Source organism: Octopus bimaculoides, chromosome 3, assembly GCF_001194135.2.
Source record: "Octopus bimaculoides isolate UCB-OBI-ISO-001 chromosome 3, ASM119413v2, whole genome shotgun sequence".
Classification (NCBI taxonomy): domain Eukaryota; kingdom Metazoa; phylum Mollusca; class Cephalopoda; order Octopoda; family Octopodidae; genus Octopus; species Octopus bimaculoides.
Genome location: NC_068983.1, coordinates 61,271,009 through 61,282,728, shown reverse-complemented (window position 1 = coordinate 61,282,728; position 11,720 = coordinate 61,271,009). Strand labels below are relative to the sequence as shown.

The following is an 11,720-nucleotide window of genomic DNA, read 5'->3' as shown; positions in this document are numbered from 1 at the left end:
TCTATCTATCTATCTATCTATCTATCTATCTATCTATCTATCTATCTATCTATCTATTTATATATATATATATATATATATAATATGTATATTACTCTCTCTTTTATTCACCATAACAGCAATATATATATATATACTTGTAGTTTCAAGAGCTATTTCAATAACAGAACAGTCATTTTAACTAGAATAAATAGACAAAGTAATTATTCATCTAAAATATAAAAATGCTGATGGATACAAAACTATTTGCTATGTTTTGTTTAATGCGCTTATAGTAGAGTTAAAGTGAGAAAGGCATAAGTAAAAGTAAGACTCTCCTGAGTTAAAACATGTTCAAGATATATGAGAATATTTGGAGACTTATCCTTCTAACAGCATCATTAATGGACAATAATGATAATGTAAGTCTAGAATTTTAGATTATTGAATTACTAGAATTTGCATCTGCCAGTGAGAGAGTCTCATGCAATCACTCTACTTGCTTAAGATAGCAGCTAAATTTCCCTCAAATCACATCCTGTTGTCTTAAAATGTCATTTTCATGGCAGATGTACACCTGTGCCTATAGAGCTACTCAATCAGTGCTAATTTAGAGCCAAAAAACAATAATAACTAATAGACATGTATTCTGTTCTTAGAAAGCATCAAGCATGGAGACATCGAAGATAGTAATTAGGGAGCCATAAATACACACAAATATATGAAGAGCTTACTTTCAAAACCAGATATATGCATCAGAGTAACTTTTGAGTGATTGAGGAAACAACTTGAATATATCTGATTTTGATTGGAAGACTAAGATTCACTTACTGTTTATATAGCATCTATCCCAGTTTGACTGAAAAAAATTTCATGTGTGTGAAGCCAGGAGCTTGCAGATTGTATTTTAATAGTTATCATGAAATCAACCAAATGTACACTTACACCGGTTTTGAAAATAAGCTCCTCGTATAAGGAAATACAAGAATAACAGCATTTAAAAAGGATAGTGACTTAGTGCTACTTCACAATTTATTTTACTAAGTATTTGACAATGAACATTATTTCTGAAAAACCTACTTCCACTCAGCTAATAGTAAAGTAACAACTAAAATGTGAGGAAAATATGAGAGACAGTTTAATAATTTTCAATGTTTAACTGTTCTTTTAATAACTTTAACTCTTTACTTGGATGAATGTCCATTGTTTTCTTCTTCCCCTTCTTCTTGCTTTATTCATAGATTATGAAACATCTAAATAATGCTTCCTAACTTGATTTAATATAATGCCTTCTATAGTTCTTATGGACCAGTGTTTAACTCTGGTTTTAAGTGAATGATAGATTAATTTCTCACTGGATAGTTATTTTAATTAGAACTGCATGCCATGCCAGCATGGAAGGCTGATGTAAAATGATGATGATTATGATACCCTACATTTTCATTTTTTACTTTGTTTATCTTCTGCTAATTTTTTTTTTTTCCAGAAATAGCAGATATATGTATAGCTAGTGCTTAAGGCAAGATTCATTAGTGTTAACCATATAGATGTGTAGTAAATTAGCTGTTGGGTAGGATGATAGTCTATTGCACTTTCCCAAATAAAGTGATTCCAATTTCATATGGCCAGATGAAATGGAGCAACGTAAAATAAAGTATTGCACCTAGAAACAAATTAGTTTGATCTCATAGCCCCATATACAACTATTTGCCATCATTAGTCTGGCTTTTCCAGTCTGGATGTAACTTGTTTAAGCACCAACATCTGCAAAGTATAGACTCTTTGAGAGAGTTTTCCATTAATTGACATTAATTGGACTTTTAGTTTCAGTGTTATCAGAAATTATCTTTAAATGGATTTCTCATGACAGACCTAACCATACATTCTTAAGAAAATTGTGTGCTTTTTCACAGGTTCCTACTTTTGAATTATGCACTTTGTGTAACAGCATTTTTGACAAGTAATAATAAACCTCTACAAATGGGAGTTAATATGTATACAACATTATCACATATTTTTATCCATTTACTGATTTTGGCCATGCTGGGGAACAGTCTTATAGGCTATAGTCAATCACATTGGCATTCTGTACTTATTTCTATTGACTGCAGAAGGATGTAAAATAAAGTAGATCTTGTAGGATTTGAACTCATAATGTAAACAAAATTCTGAAAGGTATTTTTCCAATGTTTCATCAATTTTGCCATACATTCACCTTGTATTCTTGTGGTTTTCATTAAAATATGTCTTAAAGACCTTGTATAGTATTTTAAAAAGTTAATATTTCTTTGGATAAAATACTGCTGAAATAAAAGATTCCATTTGATAAAGCCTCATCATTATTTGCATTTAACTAACTAGCATTGACAACTAACAAACTTGTTTAGGTTTTACTGGATATTTTTTAATGTTTCTGACATTGATCCAGAGAGCCATAATTAGTTCAGTTAATCATAACCTAAACCATATTATTTCTGCTTATACTAAACCTGACTTTTGATTATATATTTCATTTCTTTCTCCTCAGTTTTAAATTAATGACAGGTGTGATCATATAACATTTACCTATAATTTATATCAATATTTCTTATTAATTTATATATATATATATCATCTGCCAGTTACAATATTGTTGAATTTCAATAGTTTACTTGTTTCCCCTTGATTTTAATTCAACTTAAGTATGTAATATTAATATATAATAATTATACCTGTATAAACTGCCAAAATATATGCTTCACCAGCTTTTTCAGCTGAAATATATTGCTTGATTATATCAAACTACCTGTGTTTTTTCAAATCTGCATTTTAATCTTCATAAAATAATGTAGACATTAGCAAAACTTACTTTCAAAAAGAGATCATGTCACTTATTTCAGTAGCTGAAATCAATTTATTTAGAAATTCATAATACATGTCTGGTTTCTAGAGTTATTTCTTGATTATTTTCACTTTCTGTGACAATTTCTTAGAATAAAAATTAACATTAAGTTTTATTAAAATTATGTTAAAAATTGATATAATGTTCAAAAAACATTAATCGGTAAGCAACTTAGATAATGTACCAATAAAATTGTTTAGTTATAATTTTTAAATGTATTTTACCAATTTAAGAAATTTACATCCAGATTTCAATCAGTAACAGCTTATATATTAAAGCTTTTCTTGATATTACAAAACAAATTTCTCTGCATATAACTAAAATATTTGTAACTTGTAGCTACAGTTGCAGTAATTAATTTCTTAATGAAATATTCAATAATAAAAAAATGTTTATATTTTTCATTTCAGGCTGACCAGATCTGTTATGCAGTTTTGTGTGTCTTCTCTTATGTAGCTGCTGGGATAGAGAATGGAAAGTTGACAAAAGTACATTCATTAGAATGTTTCAACAAGGACTACAGCAACAACAATGGTAGTAGCAACATTAGTAACAGCAATAATAGCTCAGTTATACGTAATATTTTACAATCCTCAGCTAAAGGCTCCCCTAGAACAAACACTTCTAGCCCTCGCTGTTCTCCTCCTTGCCCTTCACCAGCTGTAGCTTTGACTAACCTAGGTAAGAGTACTAATGAAGTAACTACTGCTCACTAAACCTTTATACAAAATGTGGTCTTTGACTTAATCTATTCTTTCATCATTAAGCTTTGTCATTCCACAATGAACTAGTAACTGTTACATGAAAGCCAATTCAGCTAATACACTGTATATATTCCTTTTTTTTGCTTTCCTATATATAATCAACGTAAGTCAGTAATGATGTGAATTTCTCTATTGACTGATATACATATATATATATATATATATATATATATATATACATATTTAAATTTATTTTCTTTTTAAATAAATTGATATTTTTTTATTACTGTAAACTAACTATATAATGTTAGGTTGTGAAGCAGCCAGGCATTTTACATCAGTGTCAAATTATGTGCAATGAAGAATAAAATTTAATTGTTAAAACTATTATAAATCATGGCGTGCTGCTACTAGCAATTTAAACTATGTGCAGTGAGCAAAACAGGAAAGATTTTGTGTGTGTGAAAATAACTCCTTCAGCTCTAATCACAAGATATCTTGTGATGACTAAAAGGATGTATGTCTAAGGGCTTGAAAAATGTTTGAGCAATTCTGATTTTCATAGTTAACAAATCAATTAATTCATCAAAGAAGCTGAGATCAATACAGCAACAAATGTATTAGATTGTTTTTTTTTCTTTTTGTTTTTTTTTATTGTTAAACATTTCTTGTTTTTTAAGTTAATTTTCAAATTAGTGTTCTCAAATTTCTTTACTATTCTTTAATCTTTACCTATCTAAAAATAATTCTATTGCTTGTACTTTTAACTTAACTATGATAATTTGTAATGTAAGAGAAAAAAAAACAAGAATGAAGTAAAGGGACTCAGAACATTGTTGAGTTAAATATAAATATTCTTTATGAAATAATCTCAAACACACATGTGCTGAAGGTACCTTCTGGAACATATCTCCTTCAGTCTTGTGAAATGATACTACCTCAGGGTCTTATTTAGACCGTAGTAGATACTATAGATATGTATACTTTATTTTTAAAAATGATGATAATTATAATAATCTATCATCAACATATAATTGTTATTACGTATATATTTTTCTCAATCAAATGTTAACTTGTAAACACTGATAAAATGCTTGTCGCTTATGAATTGTGTGTATGTTTGCAAAAGTGATAAAAAATTAGTTTCAGTAATATCCTTACTTTATAAAGATGTGATGAACATAGCCTTAGTTTAAATCACAATCAAAGAGCTATATTCATATATCTTTTCTTAATTTGAACTATTTTCCTTCTAAACAGTAACTTATACATTAATCAGATTTTCAAAAAAATGAATTGTTTCATTTCCTTTTCAAAACTTTCTGCGCCTTTTAACTACAACATACTATGCAAACAAATGTGAAATATATGTGTTAGTCTTTACGAATTAAGAGGTTTAATTTATTCTATAATCTCTATATTAGAAATTAACCCCTTTTTTTTTCTTTCCTGTCTTAATGTGTAATTTGTGTTTGCATTTAACTCAGAAATAGTAAACTTAAATTCTAAACTATTTTAAATAATAAAGTTGAAGTGAAACATTTTCCAAATATTGGTGCTAAATTTACCACCATTCTTCCTTTCCCCACTATATACCCTGCTACCACTTACTCTCTAGTAATTGTAATGTTTATTTCTGTTAACCTTTTTATTCCTTTGCTATTCAAGAGTTAATAGAGGTGATTAATTTGCCCAGTCCCTTATGTAGGTAGTGACAAAGCTGCTGTTACTCTTGCTGTTGAATCTACCATTGCTGTTGTTACCACTTCCATCACTAATATTGGACCAACACCTTTCAACGATTGATTCTGCTGGATTGTAATGACTATCAGACTCACTTTTCCGGAAAAAAAAAAAAATCTCCTATGATGTGTAGAGCTGTAAGCAGCAATAAAATTGTAGTATCTCATTACATTTAGATGTAACCAACTCACCTACCACACTTATTTAACTATCTCTCTGTGACAATAATACACAATTGCATATTTGCAGTTCTGAACACTTAAGTTATATGGTTTTAATTAAATACTTAATTGATGCCATTAGCATTTATAATCCCAAGTAATACAACTAGCATAGAATATTACAGAGTTTTGTCAAATTGAACCAGTTATGTCATTGTATTATAGATAATTCTCGTCACTAATGGCCAGAATTTTCCCTTTATTCAATGACAATTCTGAATTCAATGTCAGTATTTTCAGGCATTTTACTGACTGACTCAACGTTATATTCCTATATATAATCATTAATTTTTTCCTTACTATTCAACTGATATACTTCAGTTCCCTTTTTGCCCTTTCACTTGTGAACATTTATTAAATTGTGGTTTGGTGAGACAGAGTAGGAGCTAGCAGAAACCAGATGAGAAAACTTTGTATTTTTTAACCTAGGCGTCAAGTAGCTGTCTGTTCAGTTAGACAAGAAATTCTGTAAATTCTGCTTTACAGCTAATATCAGCTAGACTTGAAACCTTGTTGTTGTTATTACTATTTCTGTCAGAATAGTAGAACTATTTTAATAATAATAATAATAATAATAATAATAATAATGATGTACGGTGACCTTTATCACATTCCAGAACAATTTTATGTGTATGTTCCCTATATGTATGTTTCGTTAACGAACTCTGTCAAAGCATTGGCTTTCCAACTCTTTCCTCATATACTTGGTTTCTATATTTGTTGACCAAAAAAGCACATTGTCAATGGTGTAAGATGTACTTTATACCTAGAAATTCAATCTAATCTATACATTTTATACAATGAAGTACTCTCCTACTTCATTATTATGTGATTTCACTATTTACTACAAGTGGATGAGTAACTTCTAAAATGATACATACCACTACATAAATTACAACCAACAATTAATCAGTTCTAATACTTTACTCTGCATAAAAAAAATTAAAACTTTTTAAGTGTGACAAACTGTTTAAGCTCTTCTTTAGCAATAAACCAATCAAAGTTGCAGCTATCACTTTCTCCACAGTCTTCTTATACCGACAAAATAAAGATTTGTTAATGATGCAACTTAAAGAAATTAATGTAAGATATTTTCTCAATTGATTACATCTATCAACCTAATTTTCACACAAACACACATGCACACATGTATACAGCCATAAACAAAAGAAAATCAATACATTCTGTAGAGTTTATTATATTTATAATAGTAAATAAACAGTTACTGATCCACTATTGCATCTAAGTTTCACCTATGAGATCTTTCATAATCGCATCTGAAAGACCATGACTACACTAAGTAATGTGATATTGAATCATGAAATGTTTAATTATAGTTGTGTGTTTTGTGTAAATATACATGTGCAACTATGTCTGTCTGTGTGTGTGTGCGTGCATATATTTATAATGATAATCTGGAACATAAATTTAGAAGGAATGCAGAAGCCAGAATTTCACACTGTAGTCTTTTATTGGAGCATTAAAAAAGAAAGAATATGCTATGTGAATTGTAATGTTTTACAGCAAAGCAACCGTGGTGAATGAAAATTGAAATGGGTATAGTGGAAGTGTGTAGAATGGTGCTTTTCAGCCTAATATTTCAGAGCTGAATGAGATAAATGAGATGTATAAGCTTGAGTATGTTCTGGAGAGTAGATGAAAATAGTGATGAGGTAATGTACTATTTACTATGCAGGTGGTATGAACAAATCAGAATAGTATGCATTGCTAGATAGATAAAGTGCACAGGAGGGTATTTATCAGTGTATGGTAGTGTTAAGAGGAAGGCAGTGTTATTAGAGATAGGCAACTATTAACCTCAACTTGATAGGCTGTGTTTCGATGGAAAATTAATTGTTCATAATGCAAATATGAAACAGGAGATCCTTGGGATAAAAACATTAAAGATGGTGAGATGCAAGCAGAGGTGACCAGAAAAATTAATGTGATGGGTTGCAAGTTGGAAAAATCTGATGCTCTTGTGTTGAACATTTAAAAGGTGTTCTCCAAAATGAACTGCTGATCTAGTTTTTACAATATACCACAAACCACAGAGTTTTATCTTATGCCGTAATGGGTGTACACGGTACAAGGTGGTAAGGTTTTGGGTAGCGAGACAGATGTTGCAACAGGAGCTAACAGAAAAATCCAGTGAAGGAAGAGAAAGGTTATTTAGAGCAAAATGTAAGAAGTGATGTCTGACTAAAAGAGACAAAAGCTCCATGGGATGGTGCTCGGGAGAGGTAAAAGAGCAGGAATGTAGATGAGTAGAAGCATGACCATTCAGTGGTAAGCAGTATCAACGATTAGTTGTGGGCAACCACTCTTATGAAGTAATGAACTATGTGGTATGACTGAGCCTTAAAGTCAATTAGTAATGCAGATGAATTGTTAGAAAGAGATAGTGGATTTAGTGTGAGTGGAGTGGTAAGAGATAAAGTAGTAAAAGGTGGAGAGGTTGAGGTAATCATTAGAAACAGGATTGTCCATAAATTTCACAGAAGTAGTAGTGATGGTGATTGTGAGATCTAAGGTAGGATAGAAGTAGTTGTCAAAAGTGATGAAAATGTTATACTGTTTATTGGTAAGGGTTGTAGATCTGGTGAAATAGATTTGGTATTCAACATGACCAAGCTAACAAATTGGCATAGTTAGAGCCCAACTTGGTACCCATGAACAAACACACCAGTGACCAACTGGTAGAAATCCTGAGAAAAGGAGTAGCAATTAAGAGTAGGATAAATTCAGCAAGGTTGGGAAGAGCATAGGTGCCACTTTAAACACTTTTTCAACCGTTAATGTCATCACTTATATCTCTGTCACACAGGCACTTCAAATGCCATTGATCTCTTTCTCACCACTAAACCTAACTTTTACTAAATTGTCGCCATTCTATACTTCTATCAAATCATCTGTTTAGTCAAGGCTATGAGCTATACATCAACTTACTCCTACAACAAACCAACACCCTAAAATACTATAACACTTCAAAGTAACTGGTCAGAGCTCTGCTAGTTTTGCTCTATTTCTGAAAGCAAATATGCTTCACCATTGATCTATCTAAAACAGCTAAGCAACCAAAGCCATCCTCCTAAACATCTCCCTTCATATCCCTCACACAACCAAAGCCTTAATCCTGACTCACACACCACCGCCCCACAACCAGCCTGCAGAAACTCACTCAATTCCACTGAATAGTTTTTAATCATCACTGCATTCCCAAAGCTAGCATCCCAAAAGCAAAGAATGCTTCTATGATTCACACAGTCTGTAAACACTCTCATCCCAAATTGCAACTAGTTATTTTTGTTCTTTTTTACTAATCTTGCAAAACCCTGCTATCTGCCTCTCTTCAACCAAGGTGCCTCTTTAAGCAGTACTCTTACAGAAAAATCTTCCACATTTGCAGCTCTGTATTTTGCCAGCTCCACAATGCATGCGTTTAACACAACTTCACTCCATCAGTCCCACCATGACATACCAACAATGAGGAAGTGCAAAAAAATTTCCAGTCTCTTTAAACCAGCAAAGTCACCAGTCTTGACAATGCATTTTCTACTACTCTCAAACAAATGCTCTTGAGTCTTGCTGAACATTTCAATATTTCTTTCTATACTAGAATATGTGACATGCTTCTTTGGAAGCATGTCACAGTGCCATACCTCTGTTTCAGGTAAACTCTTAGATCCTCCCAATAATCTGCCTATCACTCTCACTTCTGGTCTCAACAACTGAAGTCTTAATTACGCTACAATACATCTTTTCAGAGAGGTCATCACAATTTGTAAGAGTTTGTGTAACATAAGAATCTCTTTGATAAGCTGGGGGGGGGGGGTCTCTCATCCCCAAATCTATTAACATTACTATGTTAAAGATCGCTTGTCATCACTTTTAGTAATGCTTACTCCTATGCTGATGATAACCATTATTCTTTGACATTCTGCTCACATGCATAATTCACAGTTGACCTAGACACTTTATGCCAAACCTTCCCTCTTTCCATGAACAGAGGCATCAATAACTTCCCTGAATGGCGACTTGACAATCCAGTCACAAAAGATTTTTTTTTTAAATAGACTTAACTCAAAAGTTTCTAACGGTTCATAATAGTTACTTCCCTTTAGCTAGTAAACAATATTTCTTTCCTTTATTTCACAAAAACTAACAGTTTTTCGTATTATCTCTACAAATATTTCTCTATGAATATATCCACACACACACACACACACACATATATATATATATATATATATATATTTTCATTTTTATTTAATTTACATTTATTCTATCATTTCGTTCCCCCACTCCATTTCTGCTATAAGGACATAAAACCGACATACACTAGACTTTAACTCTCTTTAGCCTTCATTATCTTGGCTTCTAACTATATTTGAAAACTAATTTGTCTCTTATTTTTATCCTCTAGTCAAGGTCTAACTCTGATCTAAAACACTATTATAGTGTGGTAGAGATTATATTCGATAAACAGTTTAACTTAGCACTAAATGTTTCAAGCCCTTTATTTTGTTTAGTAAACTGAACTAATGTTGTCATATGTGTGCATGTGCGTATATATATATTGTGCATTAATCCACAATATGATCTGAAGCATCACAGGTGTATACTTCATGCATTTGTTTGTTTGCACTTTGAGCAACAATGGAATTAACTGTTTTCCAATAATTGTGTAATCTGCTTCGTGTACAGAGGGCTCTTTCCATTCATTTATGTTTGTTTGTGTGTGTGTGTGTACGTTCGTACACGTAGGCATGACAGCACTAAATTAGATAACGAAACATTATCTTAAGGATGTTATTTTTTGATTGTTGTATTGGTAAATGTTTAACTAAAATTTCCTTCATGGCTATGCAGATATTTTAGTATGTCCTTTAAATTTTCATTTGATTCAGTTCTAGCATGGCCTTAAACTCTAAGTTTCCAGAAATTGAATTTTTCTTCTCTAATACCCAAGTTATACCATTGACTAGAATGCTGCATTTTGGTGTCTTTAATCCAAGTATTGAGGTATTTATAAGTGCCAATGTTTCATCTTGTGTTATGTTCCTTCTCTCAATATAAATACAATGAAAATTAATGCATTTCTCCCATGGGAAGTAATTTTGTTTTAGCTAGCAGTCTACTCTTGAGTCAAAAGTTTTATTTCTTTCTCCACCCTCAAACTCCCTCACTAACTTTTTTTTTTAATATGATGATGGAATATACAGTTCTACTTGCTTTCTTTGAAATAATACTGATAATGTTTAATATATTTTGTATAAAATGTGTTACACTTGTGCTTAAATACAAATATTCAATTTTCCATCAGTTTGTAGATTCAACAATGTAGGTAAGTGCCAGCAAGATCACAATTACCTTCAGATTGACTATTAACCTATGCAGTGACTGAAACTGGTATTAACCTATCTTTTTACAATGTTTATTTTGTTGGTTTACTGTGTTAAATGTGTGTTTATATGTACTTCATAAGTCCCCTCCCGCCTGCCTGCCCACCCACCCACCTTTCATCATCTAAACATGGTTCAGGAGATATAACCGCCAGAAGACTATATAAAGAGCTGTGTTGACTGAGTTGTTCAGTAAAAAGGCTGTGACTAATATACTACTACTATCAAAGCAGTATCTCTTTACTCATGTCATTACAGCTATCATTACATACTGTTTCCACAACTTTTCCATTATTGACAGTAATTATTTAAAAATACATTCCAACTGGCTGTAGCTTTTTATTACTTGTTTATGTTGTCAGAATATACATGAAAGGTTCATTCCAAACTGACTATGCATAAGCAGTAGATGACTTCCTATATCTGTTAACCACCAAGTATCAGTATCGTTTCTGACAAAATCCTTTTTTGTTTAGGTTTTTTTTTTTTTGGTCTTTTTTTCTACTAATTTAACTGTCTACCATACTTATTGTCTTTCACTCCTTGGTATATTTATGTACCTTACCTGTAAATATATATATTGAATTGAATTTCTTTGTAATTACTAACAGCACACATGTTACTTAAATTCCCCCAAAGTCCCTCTATTTCTTGCTTTATGTTTACCTCTCCCTTTTAATATTGTCAATCTTTCATCAGATACTGATAATTTCATCAATTGCCTGGTTACTGATTTATAGTAATGAAATCATCATTGCCCACTGGTCATGAGATATATATATATATA

The 11,720-nt window shown here is 31.4% G+C and overlaps 1 protein-coding gene across 6 annotated transcripts in view; it reads left to right on the top strand.

Moving 5' to 3' along the window:
- Positions 1-11,051, top strand: part of LOC106882707 (MAP kinase-activating death domain protein) — a 146,303-nt gene extending 135,252 nt beyond the window's left edge. For 3 of the 6 annotated variants that reach the window (XM_052966191.1, XM_052966190.1, XM_052966189.1), the window contains one exon: positions 3,271-11,051. In XM_052966191.1, the coding sequence (XP_052822151.1) occupies positions 3,271-3,576 (306 nt within the window). In that variant the 3' untranslated portion in view covers positions 3,577-11,051. The remainder of the gene's footprint in view (positions 1-3,270) is intronic. The other 3 variants (XR_008263657.1, XM_052966192.1, XM_052966193.1) reach the window with 3 other exon arrangements.
- The last annotated feature ends 669 nt before the right edge of the window (positions 11,052-11,720 follow it).